General features: G+C 39.4%; 1 protein-coding gene across 1 annotated transcript in view; it reads right to left on the bottom strand.

The window, feature by feature from the left end:
* DLG2 (discs, large homolog 2 (Drosophila)) overlaps positions 1–20,060 on the bottom strand; it is a 1,151,973-nt gene that overhangs the window by 387,239 nt on the left and 744,674 nt on the right. The window contains exon 13 of the mRNA XM_006864974.1: positions 16,489–16,591. Coding sequence (XP_006865036.1) covers positions 16,489–16,591 — 103 coding nt within the window. The remainder of the gene's footprint in view (positions 1–16,488; positions 16,592–20,060) is intronic.

Here is a 20,060-nt window from a genome sequence, read left to right as displayed (position 1 = left end):
CATGAAAAAGCCCTGTGGCTCCAAGAGATATCTCCCACCTCACCCCACCCCATATGTCCACTTGAGTATAATGATCTCACTTGAATAGGTTCCTTGAACTATTAAGCCATCCCCATCATAGGCTACTCTAGTGAATAAAGAAGTCTGAGGAACTTACTAAGTTGCCCAATTAGCTTTACCTTTAACAGTGATAACAAATTTTAAGATATGAACTGCTTACTTCTCTGGATGTTGACTGAGCTTCATGTTTCCCATCTGTAATGAAGACGCTAGGCCAAATGATCCTAAGGACTCTTTTAACTCATTCTTTCTGTTTCTCAGCAATTCTCATTAATCCATAAGGAATGCATTATGCTAATGCATTTACTGCTTCTTAGGAACTGTACTCGAAAATGTTAAGAAAGATGGAATGTAAGTGGCATAACTTCCAAGTAATGAAATTTGTGCTTCTCCTGATGTGGCACTGTAGGATCAGCAGTGAACTGTGAACCACAGGGTCAGAAGTTCAAACCCACCAGCTGCTCCTCAGAAGCCCTGTACAGGGTCACTATGAATCAGAACAGACTCAATGGCACTTAACTGATGATAGGGAGTGGATTGATTTTTATTTTTTTAAATCTAGAAATTAATAACCCACCCTAGCCCCTTTCATATAGGTGAGAAAATGGACTCCCATAGACGGAGTGACTAACATGAAATCACATAGCTAAAGTTGAAATTAGAATATTGGTCCTCTCTTCTCAGTCCAGAATCTCTTACACTATTTTTCATGCAAATAGCTCTTGTTAAATGTGTCCTGAATAGGCTCATGCAGTTTCTGACCCAGACCTACAGCTGGACTTTGAAATCTTGCGTTAATATTTAAGATGCAGCTATTTGCACTGAGAAAATATTCCAATATTTTGCAGCTGCTCATTCATATGCATAAACTTGATTTTATTGATTTAGAGAAGAAATATATCTTGCATTATAAGTAAGTGTCTCAATGGGGTATGTACCATTATATTTATGAGAACCTTCAGATGCAGAAGAGGTCTGCATTCTCTAGGGTATAAATTACATAGTCAATTCAAACTTTTGTCATATCTTTGACCCCAGGAAGAAAGACACCTTGTATCTAAATGTGGTTTAAGGTTTGTGACAGTGATTGCCATGAATACAATCAAATTCCTCTTGTTAATGAAAAGAATAAATATTCTTCTTTCTGGATTAGTCTCATACTTTAGAAGGACATTAAAACAATTATTTATTTAAATGAGTTTCTGCTTTAACACAGTTAGTAAGGTTTTCACAGTGAACACTTAACTGTGTTCATGAAGAACCTGTAGATAGACCAAGAAGCAGTTGTTCAAACAGAACATGGGAACACTGAATGGTTTACAATTAGGAAAGGTGTGAGACAAGGTTGTATTCTTTCACCATACTTATTCAACCTGTATGCTAAGCAAATAATACGAGAAGCTGGGTTCTATGAAGAAAAATGTGGCATCAGAATTGGAGGAAGACTCATTAACAACCCGTGATATGCAGATGATACAACCTTGCTTACTGAAAGTAAAAAGGACTAAAGATACTTATTGATGAAGATCAAAGACCATAGCCTTCAGTATGAATTGCATCTCAATGTAAAGAAAATAAAAACCCTCACCCCTGGATCAATAAACAACATTCTTATCAAGCGAGAAAAGATTGAAGTTGTCAAGGACTTCATTCCTCTTGGATCAACTATCAACACGCATGGAAGCAGCAGTCAAGAAATCAGACTATGTATTGCATTAGGCAAATCTGTGACACAAGACCTTTTTTAAATGTTGAAGAGCAAAGATGTCAGCTTGAGGACTAAGGGGTGCCTGACCCAAGCCATGGTATTTTCAATAACCTCATATGCATGGGAAAGTTGGACAGTAAATAAGGAAGACCGTAGACGAATTGATGCTTTTGAGTTATGGTGTTGGAGGAGAATATTAAAAGTACCATAGGCTGCCAAAAGAACAAACATCTGTGTTGGAAGAAGTGCAGACAGAGTGCTTCTTGCAGGCCAGGATGGCCAGACTTTGTCTTGGGACATATTGTCAGGAGGGACCAGTCACTAGAGAAGGATATCATGTTTGGTTAAGGTGGAGGTTCAGAGAAGGAAAGGAAGACCCCAGTGAGATGGATTGGCAAAAAGGCAGTTTCAATGGGTTCAAGTGTGGCAACTATTGTGAGGTTAGCCCAGGACCAGGAAGTGTTTTGTTCTGTTGTGCATAGGATCACTATGAGTCGGTACTGAATTGATGGCACCTAACAAGGTGTTCATTGAAATTTTGTTCAGATGCCTTAAAGACTTTCTCTTGGCTCATAAAGGTATTTGTCAGAATTGGGTTCAATCTTACCTCATCCCGCTTACATGCAAGGAAGGTCATAATTAAAGGGAATAAAACTTGAATAGGTTCAGTGTTGCACTAGATGAGGAGATTTAGGAAGATCTGTATTTACAAGGGAGGAATAAACAAAGTAGAGCTGAATGACAAGGGAGCTGCTTAGTTCTCCTGCAGCCTGCCTTGTTGTTGTTAGACACCATGGAGTCAGTGCCAACTGACTCACAGAGACCCTGTAAAAGGTGTCTGAGGCTCTTTAAAATCTTCACACAAGTACAAAGCCTCATCTTTCTCCCAAAGAGCGGCTGATGGGCTGGAGCCTTGGACCTTGTGGTTCGCAGACCAGTGATATGAAGCCTGACCTATCCCTAATTAAACCACTGGGGCATGGCACAGGCATGCAGACAGGGCAATGCATGCCAGAAATCAAACTAGGTCCTGGACTTCATGTAATTTTGCTAAACTGTTCCAGGCACAGGGAGTTCAAGTCTTTAAGGGGAAAATGACCATTTTTGCAGGGCGTCCAAGTGCCTCAAAGCAGTGCTTCTCAAACTTTAATGTACATACATATCACCTGAGGGGTCTTCTTGAAGATGAGATTTTGACCTTATAGGCTTGGGTTAGGGCCTGAGACTCTGGATTTCTAGGAAACTCTCAGTTAATAACTGTGATGCTGGTCCTCAGACAAACCACACTTTGGAGAACAAAGCTCTAGAATCATTTAAATTAACCACTCAAATCCAGAGCCCTTGAGTTGAATCTGACTCATAAGAGCCCTTTAGGATAAAGTAGAACTGTTCATAATGTTTCCAAGGCTTTAAAGCTTTATGGAAACAGATGGATATTTCCTAGTCCTATGGAGTGGCTGGTACACGATAAGCTCTAGATTGTGAACCATAGGGTTGGCTGTTCAAACCTACCGGCCACTCCTTGGGAACCTCATAGAGGGTCTCTAAGAGTTGGCACTGACGCAATAGCACTTACCAACAACAAACTTCTTCCTCCAGTTAGCGGCATGGTGTATTCCTATACTTCATTCGGATCTCTGCTCAAATATTGTCTTATTAGTAAGAACTTAATTGCTCACCGTTTATTATTATTTAGTGCTAGCTGGGATTTTCACTTTTACTCTGCTTCATATTTCTTCACAACACTTACTGGCACTTGACAAATCACATGTTTATCTATCTTTTTTCCTCTTCTCCCATTAGAATATAACTACCAAGAGAGAGGGTCCTTTTTGGTTGGATACTTTATCACCTCCCTAGAACATTGAGTGAAGCATGGTAAGAGTCTGGAAAAACATTTTCTCTTAATTGAATAAATGTCTAAATGAATAAATCCCAGGTTCACTGTACCACCAATTCCATAAACCAGACCATACTTCTAAGTATCAAACAATAACTGACTATCCCGTGGGTCTTTCTTTTAGGAACTCAAGGGCTCATCAACAGCAAGAAATACGTTCACCTTATTAAAGAATAACCAAAAAACTACCTAAACCCACTACCTTTAAGTTGGTTCTGACTCATAAAAACTCTATAGGACAAAAAAAAAAAAACAAAAAAAAAAAAAAACCACCCATACGGTTTTCAAAGCTGTACTGATTTACAGAAGTAGACTGATACATATTAACTTCTATGGAGTACTTGGTGCTTTAAATATGGCACTGCTAAAGCTGCTTATTAAAGAATAAAGGAAGGAGCAAACAAGACTGTCCTCCACTCAACTCCTGCTCACAAACAGGGATTGCACTAGCAGCTCCCACTTTCCTACCTGCAGATCCTTCTGAAGCTCTTGCAATATTTTAACAATGCCCTGAGTAGTCATACTAAAGACAGCGGGTGAGTTTAGCAATTAATTGTGTCCATTTTGTGCTTTAATCAATAATTGCTATTGTTCACCTGCTTCTCCTACTGAGCATCTGGAGGTTTATTCTTTCCACCTCAGTCCATTACTTCACACTAAGTAAGGTCCTACTGTACTAACAAGAGGTAAAAAATGCAAAGGTTTGCCCTGACCTGATTCAGGAAAATGCTCTGTTAGACCCTTTGAAAATAAATATAAGATTAGGTTCTAATCAGTACCTTTAAAAGAATTCATCACTGGTGTTAAAGTTGAGTTTTAAAACTTTAGTGTTTCAATCATCTTTTCTCTGTGCTAATAATATAGAGGAACAGCAATGTATTTTCTGAAATGTGAGAGAAAGACAATTCAGCTACTTATGCTGCTAAAGATTTAGTAAGTTAAAAAAAAAGGGGTCAGCTCTGATATGATCCTATACATAGAAAACCCCAAAGACTCAGTAAAAAAAATACCAGCCCTCATTGGAAGATTCAGCAAAGTGGCAGGGTATAATATCAACATATAAAAATCAGTTGGATTTCTCTATAGTAACAACGATAGTGCTGAAAAGGACATTAAGCAAGCAATACCACTTACAATAGCCTCCCAAAGGATGAAATATTTAGGAATAAACGTAACCAGAGAAACAAAGGACTTATACAAAGAAAATTGCAAAATGCTACTACAAGAAACCAAAAGAGACCTACAGAAGTGGAAGAACATGTTCCTGGATAGGAAGACTCAACATTGTGAAAATGTCAGTACAGCCCAAAGCAAGTTACACATATAATGCAATCCCAATCCAGATTCCCACAACATTCTTCAAAGAGATGGAAAAGACAATTACTAACTTTATACAGAAAAGAAAGAGATGCAGGATAAGTAAAGCACTGCTTAAGAAGAAGAACAAGGTTGGAGGTCTCTTTCTCCATGATTTCAATATTCAGTACATGGCTACAATGGTCAAAACAGCCTGGTACTGGTACAGTGAAAGAGACATTGATCAATGAAACAGAATCGAGAATCCAGAAATTAACCCAACCACATACAGCCAAATGATTTTCGACAAAGTACCTAGGCATACTGCATGGATAGGAGACAATCTTTTTAACAAATGGTGCCGGCAGAACTAGAAAGTGATATGCAAAAGACTGAAACAAGACCTTTACCTCAAGCCCTATACAAAAATGAACTCAGCATGGATTAAAGATCTAACTGTGAATCCCAAATTATGAAGGTCATCGATGAAAAAGTAGGGACAAATGTGAGGGCACTAATTCAGGCCATATACAGACTACCAAACATTTTGAAAAGTACACAAACAAAAATAGACAAAATAGATGAGTAGGACATACTAAAAATTAAAAACTTATGTACATCAAAAGACTTCACCAAAAGAGTAAAAAGGGAATCCACAGAATGGGAAAAAATCTTTGCAATAACACATCAGACAAGAGACTCATTTCTAAAATACATAGGAAACTACAACACCTCTACAAGAAAAAGACAAATAACCCAATTAAGAAATGGGCACAGGACATGAACAGACACTTCACCAAGGAGGAGATCCGGGCAGCCAACAAACATATGAAGAAATGTTCACGATCACTAGCCATCAGATAAATGCAAATCAAAACAACAATGAAATGCAGAGGACAATAAATGCTGGCAAGGATGCGGAAAGACTGGGACCCATCCTCCTACATTGCCGGTGAGATTGCAAAATAGTCCAACCACTCTGGAAAGCAATATGGTGCTTCCTCAGAAGCTGGAAATAGAAATACCTTATGACCCAGCAATTCCCCTACTTGGTATTTACCCATAAGAAACACAAGACACAACATGAGTAGATATATGCATACCAATGTTCATAGCAGCACTGTTTACAATAGCAAAAAAATGAAGACAACCAAAATGCCCATCAATTGAAGAATGGATAAACAAATTGTGGTACATGCACACAACGGAATACTACGCTACCTTGAAGAATAACAAGGAAGCTGCAAGCCATCATGTAATATGAATGAACCTTGAAGACACTATGCTGAGTGAAATTAGTCAGTCACAAAAGGAGAAATACTGCATAAGACCATTATTGTAAAAGACTAAGAAAAAAAAAGGCTAAGAAAAAGAACCCACCCAAAAGGGGGAAAAAAAATCTATATATATAAGTGCCGATCACTGGTATGTATGGGATGAGAGGTAGGGAGGGAGAGAGGGAAAGAAAGAACACATGGTAGGGAATAGATACAAGAGACTGGGAGCTGGGGAGGGGGGCTGGCAATACATAAGAAGGGGGAGGGGTAAAAGAAGAACAAGGCGGACGGGAGAGCGGTTGGGCAGGTTCGCATGGGCTAGGTGGAACAGAGGTATATGACGATGTATGCACAACCTTGGAATAACAGGGCTTCAGGATACAGGGATTGAGGCATGACTTGAAAGGGGGAAAAGAGGGGAATAATGTTAGGATGCTTGGCTGTCTTTTGAATCTTGGTCTCCCTTGCCTACCATTGTGAAATAGACACTTGAGGGGTGGGGGTAGGGGGATAGCCACAAATATCACAACAGAAAACATGTAAGCCTGTCTTCAGCCTATAACTGACTGGAATACCTTCAGGGGATGGGATGGAAACTACCCAGACCCAAAATGGGGTGGGGGGAGGGCTATAAAGACAAGAAATGACTGGCTTACAAGCTTTTAAGAGAGAGCCTAGTTCCAGACGGGGCAGGGATAGGCAGAACCTCCACTGAATGATTTTCAAACTGTTGGGACCAGGCTGAGGAAAGGAAATGGGGATAAGACTCTTGTAGTACAACAGTGAATATCTGCCATCAGGACTGACTGTGAGGGTCAGAATGTGAAGGCAGATTTTTTTTTTTTTTTCCTCAGCAAAAGGAGGAGATTGATTGATTTTGCTGCCCAGGAGTGGAGGTCCCTGGGACCATCAAGCAAGAAGAGCAGCCTACCCAGAGAGGCAGTGAGGCCAGGGGTGGAGACAGAGATGATAGCGTGGACAGATGGAGTGGCTGAGGACACGGGACTCAGGGAGGGAGAGGAGCTGTTTTCTGACAACCTGGGGTGGGGAGTGGGCCTGTGGGGTGTATCCTTTGGTCATTTGATGATGCATGGCGGGGACTGTATTCATTGCAATGAAATGAAATACAATAGGATGAATGTGAAGCTGAAGTGGGACAGAGGTAGATAATGATATATGCACAACCCTGGAACAACAGGGCTCTGGGATACAGAGATTGAGACATGGTTTGAATGGAGAAAAGGGGGGAAATAATGTTAAGATGCTTGGCTGTCTTTTGAATCTTGGTTTCCCTGGTGTACCACTATAAAATAGACACTGGAGGGGAAGAGAAAGGAATAGCCAGAAATACCACCATAGAAAGCTTGTAAGTCTGTCTTCTGCCTATAACTGATTGGAATATCTAAAATGGGGCTACAACATGCCCAGTAAAGAAGGCTTCCTGCCGAGCCTCCACATTACACAAGACCATAGGTGGAATCCTGAACAGCATCCAGAATCTTCTGATGGGAAATTTCCACTTGACACAACAAGCAGACCTGCCTGGAGCAGCCAGAAGAACAGAAGATACTTCTTGAAAGAAAGACTGACAGGAAAAATACAAAACATTATAGGCAGACTGACTGATTATTACAAGAACAAACAAGTGGCTCACCCAGGAGACATCAGGGCAAGTGGTTGGGACCTCCTCAGGGCAAACCCCCTTCTAAGACTAAGACTCAAGGGGAATACACGCCCTGATTGGTGACCACATTCGTCACTGATAAAGGGAAGTGAGGGAAAAGCAGTAATGAAGCTGTGAGCTGAGCCCTACAACACTTAATAGACTCCCGTGAATCCGGATGGAGACCTGGTTGACCAGCAGTGTGGCAAGACCAGGGGACTCCTGGACTCAGAGTCAGCAACACAGCCACAGAGGACTAGAGTGGAGAGTGAAGCGTCCAGCTGATAAGAAGAGAGGGCACATACATAAGTACACCACACTTGCAGATAATACTCACTTGACCTGGCTTCAATGACTGGATGATCAGAGCTCAACCAGAAGAAGAAAGAAGAAGGAAAAACAAGAATAATCTGATACAATTTCATGAACTTGACATACACCTATGGAAGCAGTAGCTCAAAAGAGGGAATAAATCTTCATAGCGAGGATCATTCCCACCCCCTCCGCACACGGAGAAGACAGGGATGGGCAACTTGGACATTGGTTACCCAGAATGGGGGGGCTACAGAGGCAACAAGTGACTGCTTTACAAGCTTTCAAGAGGGAACCTAGATCCAGAGGGCGTGGAGTAAGGTAGAATACCACTGAGTAGTATCCATTCTGTATAGTAGGGGCTGATGAAAGGAGATAGGGATAGATCTCTTGCGATACAATAGTGAATAATTGTTATCAGGACTGATTGTAAGGGCTAGAAATGTAAAGGTAGACATTTTGTGGCAAAGGGAGGGGAGTGATTAACTTTGCAGTCTAGGAGCAGAGGTCCCTGGGACCATCAAAGGAGAACAGTGGCGAATGGGACCCTACCCAGAGAAACAGTGATGCCAGGGATAAAGGCAGAGAGGATGACATGGGGAAATGGAACAGCTGAGGACTTTGGACCCGGAGAGGAAGAGGGTCTGTGTGCTGACCACAAAGAGAGGCAGGCTTGCGGGGTATACCCTTTGGTTGGGTGACGATGCATGGAGGGGATTTTAACCATGGCAAGGAAACAGTATATGACAGGATCAATGTGAAGCTAATGTCCTCCCATGTAAACTATCATATAATTCACAATAAAGCATTAAAAAAATAATAATTCCAAAAAAAATTAAAATTGAAGATTAGAAAAAAAAAAAAAAGGGTCATCTCAAAACCACATGAACACCAAAAGGACTCATTTACCATCTCTGCATCTACTATTTAGAACACTCATCCAATATTCAATTAGCAAATATTTACTGAGTACCTAATACTTATATGTGTCAACAAATTGAATATATTATGTTAGATTTCTAACATAATCTATTCAATAATTTGGGGGAAAAGCATTTTCACATTCATACTCAGAAAGATAACACAGAGATCAAATAAATTATAGAAGAGTCTTTCCTCACTAAGAGCACACTCAGGGAAGAAACATGCAGACCAGGATAAGTAGCACCAGAAGTCTGAATTCAGGTCTCACAAGCTCAGAGAAAGAACCAATCAACATTGCCTGAGCAGATGAAAGATGGTTTCCCAGGAGAATGAAATCACTCTTCAAGTGGAAAAGGAAGGTGGGAATTTCAGGTAGAGGAAGTCACATGTGCTAAGTTACAAAAACATGATAGTTAGGAAACCCCTCTAAATATACAGCCTGGGAGAATGAAAAGATATGGTGATATGGGTTGGGAAGGGATGCAGAGAGGTAGGCTAAGAAGCATATTGTGAAGAAAAGGGTTTGTACACAGGCATCCTGATGTAAATATTGAAAATGGTTTTCTCCTAAATCCTTGAAGACAAAGACCATAGTATATTATTGGGGTAGGGGGGTGGAGGAGGGCAAGGATTTTCTGCATACCTTTTAGAAAGATAATCCTGAAAGCAATGATGAAGATGACTGGGAAGGGCAAAGAAAGGAGTGTATATACGTACGTTGTGGCTGCTGTTGAGTACTGTTGAGTCAGTTCTAACCCACAGCAATCCTGTATAGGGTTTCTAAGGAGTGGCTTATGAGTTTACTGTTGAGAGCCATTGAGAGTAGAGAACAGCTTCAATTTGCTGCTTGACACAGTTCCAGCAAATAAGAATCGTCTTGCAAGACAGATGCTTTTCAGAAGTTGTTTTCTACCTTCTCTTTAGAGTAATCCTAAATTTACTTATAAAAATAAATAATATGTCCATATTCACAGCCTTTCACTATGAATTCTACAAACCTTAGGAAAAACTAGCTTGTCAACAATTGCTTTCAGCCTTGGTGGATTGAATACAAAGAGAAATTGTGTAAATCACTCCTTTTCATAGAAAACCTAAGTAACTGCATTTGTGAGGCCACAAAAGCAAAGAGCATATTAGAGTCAAGCTGATCTACCCCCCTAGACCTCACCACAATCAGTCACTAGCTAGAATTCACAAACCCCTACATACAGACACCTGCGTAAACAAGCAAAAAATAATGATCTTAAGTGAAAGATAGTTTTGATTTAATAATCTATACTTCCTGTAGCAATTAGCCAGTTTGGGCTTTATGCCACATAACTTCCAAGCAATTTAATGAATACTTTAGAAAAATAAATAAGTAGATGTTAGTTATACCTTTATTATGAAAATAATAATACATTATGTAGAATAGAAAGTTGATAATTAGTCAGTAGAAATAATGAGGTAGTGCAAGCATTAATGATTAGTAGAAACTTATGTTACTAAGAAAGTGTAACCAGTAGCCTGATAAGTAGTAATGATTTGTTTAAGGTTTGACTTAATCTTTAAGTGGAAACAAGAAGAAACCGTTTATCACATGCTAAGGAAAGAGATGAAAGTCAGTTTGAACATCACAGAAATATTTTTGTTAAAGTTGTCTAATGACCAGGTGCAAGAATGTTGTGATTAACTGTGTAATAATTCAAGAAAAGATCAAAGTGTTAATTCATTTTGTATTGTGTAGTTTTAAGTATAAAAATAAAGACTTGCTGGGCTGCAGCAGGAGAAGATAGCAGAGAGAGAGCAAAGAGAACAGAAAAGGACAGCAGTAGCAAGAGGAGCAGTGAAAAAGGCTAGACAGCCCAGCAAGCTGAAAAGACTCTCAATTGTATTCATTTCTTCTTCACCACCGATTCCGCATATCCTCTCTCTTGTCCCATGACCCCCGTAGAGAGCCGGTCTCCCCGCAGTTTATCAAGAACCTTGCTATTCAAACCAACCTTGCAGTCAAGTGCTTATCCTACAGTGCCAAACAAGACTCCTGTATGTATGAGAGGGCTTCAAAAGTTCATGAAAAATTGGAATTAAAAGATAATGGAATTTCCTTATGAATTCTTTGAAGACCCTTCATGTATGTATGAGAGTCCATGGATTATGTTTCCTGTGTCAGAGTAATTTCTTTGATGGAATATAGGTAATATATACCTTGTTCTTTGCTGTTAAGTGCCATTGAGTCAGTTCCAACTCACAATGACCCTGAATAGGGTTTCTGAGTTGCAGCTGGTGGATTTGAATACTGATACTGCAGGTAGCAGTCCAGTGTTTATCACATAGCAGTACACCAGGACTCCAATATAAACCTTACTATAGATAATTGGAGTTTTAATAAAAAAATTAGTTTTTTATTTTTTTAAAAGGATTTTTATAGTGGTACTGTGGGATAATGCATTGGATCTCAAGGTCAGTTTGAACTGCAAGGTCAGTGATTCAAATTCACCAGCTGCTCCTAGGAAACCCTACATAGGGTTTCTATGAGTTGGAACTGACTTGAAGGCACTTACCAATAACAACAAGTGCTTAAATAGAATTATTTCTGAGCTATCAGATTGGTGTCATTGCTAGCTGTCCTGAAGTCCATACTGACTCACAGTGACTCTGTGTGTGCAGAGGAGAGCTGCTCCACCGGGTTGTCAAGACAGGGACTTGTCAGAAGCAAACTGTTATTGTTAAGTGCTGTCGAGTTGGTTCTAACCCATAGCAACCCTGTATAGGATTTCCAAGGTGCGACTGGTGAGCTTGAATCACTGGACTTGTAGTTCAGACAGCTTTGCAGTCTGGCGCATTAACCCACACTGTCACACCAGGACTCCCAGAGCCAGATCTTAATTCTGAGGCTTCTCTGGATGGGCATGAACTACCAACCTGTTGGTAAGAAGTCCAACACTTAACCGTTTGTTAAGATGCCTGCACAATCTTAAAAAAGAAAGAAAAAAAATAGCTTCACTGTCTTCTATTATTAATGTAAAACATGTTAGGGCCAAAGAAAGCAGGAGATAAGAATTGGATAAAAACATGGTAAACTTTATCACAATGATCCCAGCAGAGAGAAACATTGTTTGTGTATGGCTTTTCAGTTTGATTCAAATTCTACTTCCTAGAATAGACACTGAATAAGACTAATGATGGATAAAGTAATTCAGACTACTGGGGCCAAGCTCATTGTGAGCAGAATTTAATATAAGAACTTTGGCCTACTTTACAGAAAGAAACTTGCCAAAGAAGACATTTTATTGCTGTATTACAATAATTATAAATTAACTGGCAATTTCCTCCACTTGGTGCTTTACTAAATAATTTTAATTTAATTTTTATAATTAATAATTATTTTAAAACATATGAAAACCACAGCTGGAAATGACTTTCTATTTTGTAACACATAATTATTTAGCATTTCCTTTGTCTTTGAAGTAAACATGAAAGGGAAAGTGAGTAACTGTAAGCAGTAAAAATGAAGCAGTCCTTCAACTTTTAATTCTCTTTACGTGAAACCCCAAGTATCAGGGACAATAAGTTTTTATTTATTCTGTCAGCAAATATTTAAGGAAGACTAATTATGTGTGGCATATTCAAGGTAGATCTCTCAGTATCTATCAAATATGATATGGGCTCTGGGTGCATAGAGCTCACAATATTACAGTGTGTTAAGTGCTGTGGAGTCAGTTCCAACCCATAGTGACCTGGTATAGGGTTTTTGAGTAGCAACTGGTGGGCTTGAACCTCTGACCTTGGGGTTCAAACCGACCTTACAGTCCAGTGCATTAACCCACAGTGCCACACCAGGACTCCATTTTAGAGTTTAGTGAGATACTTTTTTCTCCTTTAACTTCAGAAGAGAAATTCTACCCCTTTTACAGCTTTGGCTCCATTCTCACTTTTCTGTGAACTCCTCTTGCTCTGTTCTAGTACATGCAAGTCTATATCCATTCTCTAGCATTCCAGAATTCCTAGAGATAGTGCCATTATTATTCATTTGGCCCTAAGTCATGAGGAACTGATATAAATATAGAAAATGATTTTCTCCTAAATCCTTGACGACAAAGACCATACTATATTATTGGGGGGTGGGGGTGGGCAAGGATTTTTGGATATCAAGTAATACTAAGCAAGGAATCTAAGAAATTCCCAATAAAAGCATTCAAATAGAACTGAGAAAGTTATTCATTGGACACTGGATACTTGACTGTACCAAAAGGGATGCAAATGAAACCTTCTCTTGGATGGACTTTAGCGTTAGAGGGCTCACAATACTGGTGCAAATAAGAGGACCTAGAGAGAATTTCCTAATGAAATTCAATGGAACACTCTTCTTTTTACTTATTATTTTAAAGGCAACATTTCCTAAAGGTGTTGTATTCTTTAAATGCCCCTTGATGACTAAAACAACAACCTAATCAGTTTTCCAATCCAAATAATGATTAAATTAAGGTTTGGTTACACAGAAAATTTGCAAAGGGGAGAAAATGTTTGCTTGATGTTGCCATGACTGCATTTCCCACTGATTTAAAGTTGTGAGGAACTAGAATGCAGGTAGACTGTTAAAACAGGGAAGTCATTTTGTGAATCCAATCTGTACTTTGGCATTTTGAAAGAAGCCTGTGGCAGTTGTTATTTGCAGGTTTCTTTGGAAGCACTTTAAAAATCAATTTGTATGATTTATAAGACATACTTTGAACAGGCATCTTGATAAAGTATGGCATAGTATGTTGCTTAAAGGAAAACAAGCTGTAAGAAAGATTCACTAGAAAAATGAAGATTTATATTGATAGAACTAGGCTACATTTATTGTAACCTTTACAGCTTGAAGCCATTCTGGCTAAAGGTTATTTCAATGGCTGTCTTCACCATCAAGAGTTCCAAGCATTTAAACTATGGTCTAACCATCTAATCATCTGTAGAATTGTTTGAGATGGCATGTTTCCCTAATGGATAAACAGCCAGTGACATTTATGTCATGCCTCAGGAGATGGTGAAGGGCATGGAGTTTAAGACCTAAGGAAAGCAGCTATCACATAACTGGAAGACTACCACGACAAAGTTACCATGTGATGCTGTAGAAGAAGCACTGAACTGCAAACTGGAAGGTCAGCCATTCAAACTCACCAGGTGTTCCTCAGAAACCCTACATGAGGTCACTGTAAGTGGGACCACCTTGATGGTACTAAACGACAACAATATCAACAATATGGAGTAGAATTTGTTAATCAAATCCTGCTATCTCAAATGTTGTCTTTCTTTTTTGCACATTAAATGAGTCTTGGCTACAAAGATTATGATGAAATACTATTTCAAATTAACTCCTTCAGTCGTGAATAAATGGTATTCATCATGTGAATAAATGCAATGCTGGTATTCATCAACGTGAAGGGTGGAGTGCCTAGGTGGTGTAAAGAGATAATGCACTTGGCTGTTAACAGAAAGTTTGGAGGTTCAAGTTCTTCCTTCAGAAGAAGAGCCTGGTACCCTACTTCTGAAAAACCAGCCATGGAAGGCATCATGGGGCACAGTTGGACTCTGATACACATGGGGTTGCCATGAGTCAGAATCAATTTAATGGCAACTGATTAGAGATAGAGAGATCTCTAATGGCACTAAAACCAACCCCATCAGCTCCTTCACTCTCTATTGGGGTAGACACCCAACTCAACAAATGTCTGTTGAGCGCTTGCTATGAGTCAGATCCCCTTGTCACTGGAGACAGAGGACTATCTTCTGTTCTTAAGGTATTCACATTTTAGAGTCTTCTTCTGCAGAAATGTCCATTCATTAAACAGATGCTTTTTATTTACCACCTACTATGTACACAAGGAGCTCTGGTAGCGTAGTGGTTACGAATCGGGCTGCGAACCTTAAGGTCAGCGGTTCGAAACTACCAGCCGCTCCGCGGGAGAAAGATGAGGCTTTCTAATCCCGTAAAGATTTACACCCTCGGAAACCCTGTACAGGGTCGCTATGGGTCGGACCCGACTCGATGGCACTTAACAACAACAACAACAATGTACCAAATGAACTCATTTTCTGCTTTATTATGGATATTTTTGGAATCAGTTATCCTATTATTAGACATGTCTACTAATATTAAGACATAGAAAAGCTTCCTAAAACTGTTTGGAGAGAGGGCATGTGCCTTTGATGTTACCATTGTCCATGAGTTTCCTTCTCCTTTTTGTAGCCATGTTTGGGCTAGCTGAGTTGAAGAAAACATTTTGTTTTCCTTTAAATTTTCCATAACTTAATTGAAAATCCTAATTTTAAAGCCTGGCATAAATGACAGTAATTTACCAAAACATACAGGGCAGATTATGTTTTATTTATTCTTGTACAGATGTGTAACTAGCTACCATTAATGTTAACATCTAAGATGTCACAAATAAGATACAATACTCAGTTTTGAAAACAAATGTAGAGTGATTCACTTTAAGAAAGAATCACTCAAAAAATGTCAAAAGAGCCCTTCATACCATGTGCACAGAAGCTCTGCCTCAATGGCAGCATATACCCTCATCCTCAGATGTTGAATACTCTTCTCTGCTAGCCTGTGAATCCTCCCTCCAAAATTAATTACATTTCTTAAAGAGAAATCTATGATATTCTGTTGGTGTTGTGTTGTATGTACAAGTTCTAGCACAGAGTAGTGAGCTTCTATAATTTTAATTAACCAAAAACAATCTATCTACAGATTCGCTAACAACAAAAAAAATCAACCATATCGTAAGTTTCATTTTAGTTGTCTCATTGAGCCTCAGTGTAATCACAGCAACAGATGTTTAAACAAACCAAAGAGCAAGGCATGACTAATGTAATTTATGACATGCCACCAAGGCTCAGAACTTACAGTGATGAGGTCCAAATATGAGCTGTGCAGTGGAAAAGGGGGTGGGGGGAGGGGAGAAATCCACAGCAAGGACATAGAAAAGGCACATTCGTTTTAATGACAATGTTCATGCAACAGGAGACAATACAGTCTGTTGATCATGGTCTATTTCTGTAGATTAAATGTCTCCTCCTTGCTTCTTAAATCTTAACTAATTGTTTTTAATAGTATCCACTGATGAACAATAGCATGTGCCAAGTAAGAATACAAGTGAACTAAAGAAAATGCTGATTAATTAGGGGTAGCAAAGCTTCATTTTCCTTGGACAACAATCATCTATTTTTTACTATAGGTGGCTTGTTGGTAATTATGAAAAACAAAACAAAACAAAAAATACTATTGATGGCAACTCTACTATCATAAGTAACCAGACATGTAGGAACACATTTACATAGAAACCGTATCAGAGCATTGTAAGTTTGGGTTCATACTGACCTTCAGGTTGGTATTGTGCTATAATAGTCACCGTCTGCCCAGCCCCCTTCAATGCGGCTGCAGCCTGCTCGTGAGATGCACCGCGGAGGTCAATGCCATTCACCTGAAAATAGGAAGCCAGAGAATGGTGGTCTTTCAGAAGGCATAGAATCAGGAAAAAAAAAAAAAAAAAACTTCCCTGAGTTGAGAGGCTGTGGAAGGTTCTAGCACCAGCCTCAAGCTTCTCATGCCCTATCCAAATGTTTGGCAGTTAACTTAAAAAGTTACATTTTCCTTTTTAAGTTTTAGTTAGCAAAGGCATGTGAGTTCATCTGGTGGTGTTTGTGCATAGCCTGACCAAGTGGGAAGCTGTGGTTTACCCATGTTCACTAGGATTTTAGTTTGTTCAGTGAATTTTCCTCTGTGGGTTTCCTAGACTGCTGATGTAAACAGGAAGTTTGAAAATAAAAAGGAAAACAGAATAATAAAGAGAGAGCCATGTAATGTATGCAGACAAAGGTGCTGACAGAATAATATCTTCAAGTGACATTATAAAGAGACTGCATGGGATGGGACTCACTGTTTGCCAAATTTTTCTCTTTGGTCAGTTGCATGGTCCTGTCATCTTGAACTTGGTTGTTGTTGTTAAGTGCTGTTGAGTTGGTTCTGACCCATACTGACCCTGTATAGGGTTTCAGAGGAGCAGTTGGAGAGCTTGAACCACTGACCTTGCAGCTCGAACGGCTTTGCAGTCTGGCACATTATCCTACAGTGTCACACCTGAACATGGTTTGTTGTTGTAAAGTGCTATCGAGTCAATTCCAACCTATAGTGACCCTGTATAGGGTTTCTGAGGAGCAGCTGATGAATTTGAACCACTGACCCTGCAGTTCAAATGGCTTTGCAGTCTGGCATGGTTAGACAGCCCTAAATCTTGTTCCAAAATAAACCGGACTGTTCTATTTCTCATGTCCAATTCCAGAATGAATGCTGACAAAATGAAATAAAGAATATCTGGAGTTTATCTTGTTATTGCTAACTCCCAATTTGGAGCCTATGTTAAAAGGAAAACAGAGCCTCAAAATACCGACAGAGAGCCAAGGAGTCTTCACATCAAGTATCAATGCTAATCCCTCTGTATACAGGGTAGATAGGGATGGGCAATTTAGACATTGGCTACCTAAAATTAGGGGCAATAAAGGCTTGAAGTGACCGGCTTATACATTTTCAAGAGGGAGTATAGTTTAAAAGTTTGTGGGGGAAGATAAGGTCCCCACTGAATAGTTTTCATCATGTCTACATGGGTCTGGTGAAAAGAGATGGGGATAAGATTCTTATGATTCAATAGTGAGTAATTGTTATCATGATTAATTGTGACTGTCACAAGTGTAAAAGTAGCAGTTTTGTAATAAAAACGGGGGAGTAAGCTTACACCAGAAACAGAGGACCATCAAGGGAGAAGATCACAAGTGGAATGCAGGATCTTATCCAGAGAAGCAGTGACACCAGAGATGGAGGCAGAAATGGGGACATGGAGAAAGGGAGCAGCTGAGGACTCTAGATTCATCGAATTAGAGGGACTGAGAGCTGGTAACCAGGAGGCAGGCTGGAAGAATGGGCCCTTTGGTGGCTTAAATTATTATAGATGCCTGAGTGTTAAAATAACAAAACAAAAACAAAGCTAAAATGAATAAAGAGAAATACTGTTAACTGATGGTATGTTGAGGGGATCATAATCATTGTAATGAAATGAAGTATATGATTTGTTGAATGTGAAACTGTAATCTTTCACTCAACTCACAATAAAAACCTTAAAAAAAAAAAAAAAAGCAAATGTGTACATCCCAAAAAACAGAGGGAACAGAAGCAAATATTGTTGAATAATGATGCACGGAGGAGATTGTAATCATTGCAATGAAATGATGAGTGTAAAACTGATGTTTTCCCAAGTAAACCATTACTCAAGTCACAATAAAAACTTGATGAAAAAACAAAACAAAAGAAAAATAGAACATCTGAAAAGAAACACCAAAGTTTTCCAAGAAAACAAAAATCATTCATAAATAAAATCAAATGAGAAGCCACAGCTAAATATTTCTTAAGTCCAAATCAATGTAATATAACTACTGAGTGCTCTTCGATGTCAGGGCTCTGTGTCTGCTCCAGGGGTTTGCCCTAGGAGGTGGACAGCAGATAGAGAGAGTGATGAAAAAGGCAAGTCCCTGAGAAGCTTTACAACCGGAACTGAACATACATTGTCTAGTTCTGTAACCTACATAGAGCTAAGGTTTTGAAGATGGTATCAGACTTCAACTGCCTTGGCTACAGCCCATGAAAGAATGAGAAAACTGATTCGCTTTATCTACATGTTAAAATATATAAGGAGCTCTGGTAGCATAGTGGTTATGAGTTGGGCTGCTAATCTCATGGCCAGCAATTCGAAATGACCAGCCACTCGGCAGGAGAAAGATGAGGCTTTCTGCTCCCGTAAAGATTCACAGCCTCAGAAACCCTATATAGGGTTGCTGTGAGTCAGAACTGACTCCATGACACATAACCACCACAATCACCAACACCACATGCTAAAATGTGTAGTCCTATTCTTTTCCCTCTCTTCACTTTTCCTCGACAATGGGTTTTGGTAGTGAATGAGAAGTTACTACTTTAACTGTTTTCTTGTCAGACAGGGAACATCAACAATGTCCAATTCTGCATACTGGTATGATTGCTGTTAGGTGCCACTGTACCAGTTCTGACTCATAGCAACGCTATGTTGTTGTTGTTTTTAGGTGTTAGTGTCTAGTCAGTTTTGACTCATAGTGATGCAACACTGCCTGGTCCTGTGTCATCCTCAGAATTGTTGTTATGCTTGAGCCCACTGCTGCTGCCACTGTGTCAATCCTCCATATCCTGCTGACCTTCAACATTGTCATGAATGATGTCCTTCTCCAGGGACTGGTCTCTCCTGAAAACATATGCAAAGTAGGTAAGGCAAAGTTTTGCTATCTTGTTACCAAGGAGCATTCTGGCTGTACCTCTTTCAAGTCAGATTTATTTATTCTTCTGACAGTTCATGGTATGTATATTCAATGTTCTTCACCAATATCATAATTCAAATACATTGATTCTTCACTGGTCTTCCAAAGGAGATTGAAAATAACATAGCCTAGGTCAGGAGCACTGCCATGTATTCAATTGTGACTCCCCAAAATATATGTCCACTTGGCTAGACCATGATTCTTAGTAGTTTGGCAGTTATGTAATGATATTATTTGGGAATTATGAAATGATTTGATCATTCCCCAGGATGTAATCTGACACAATTATCCTCCATTTGTGATGTATTATAAATCCTGCTCTCTACTTTTTATGAGGTCATTTTAATGAGGACTCAATTGTTTGTTATGTTAATAAGATAATGTAACACCCTTACTCAGTTCATAGCCCTAATCTGATGTAAGGGATGTAAGGGAGTTTCCCTGGGGTTTGGCCTTCATCACCATTTATCTTACAAGAGATAAAAGGACAAGAAGTAAGCAGAGAGGAACCTCAGCACTAACATGAAATACCTGGGAGCAGAACATGTCCTTGGA

Source organism: Chrysochloris asiatica, unplaced genomic scaffold, assembly GCF_000296735.1.
Source record: "Chrysochloris asiatica unplaced genomic scaffold, ChrAsi1.0 scaffold00074, whole genome shotgun sequence".
Classification (NCBI taxonomy): Eukaryota; Metazoa; Chordata; class Mammalia; order Afrosoricida; family Chrysochloridae; genus Chrysochloris; species Chrysochloris asiatica.
The sequence above is the reverse complement of the archived record's forward strand: the minus strand, read 5'-3'. Positions and strand labels throughout refer to the sequence as shown.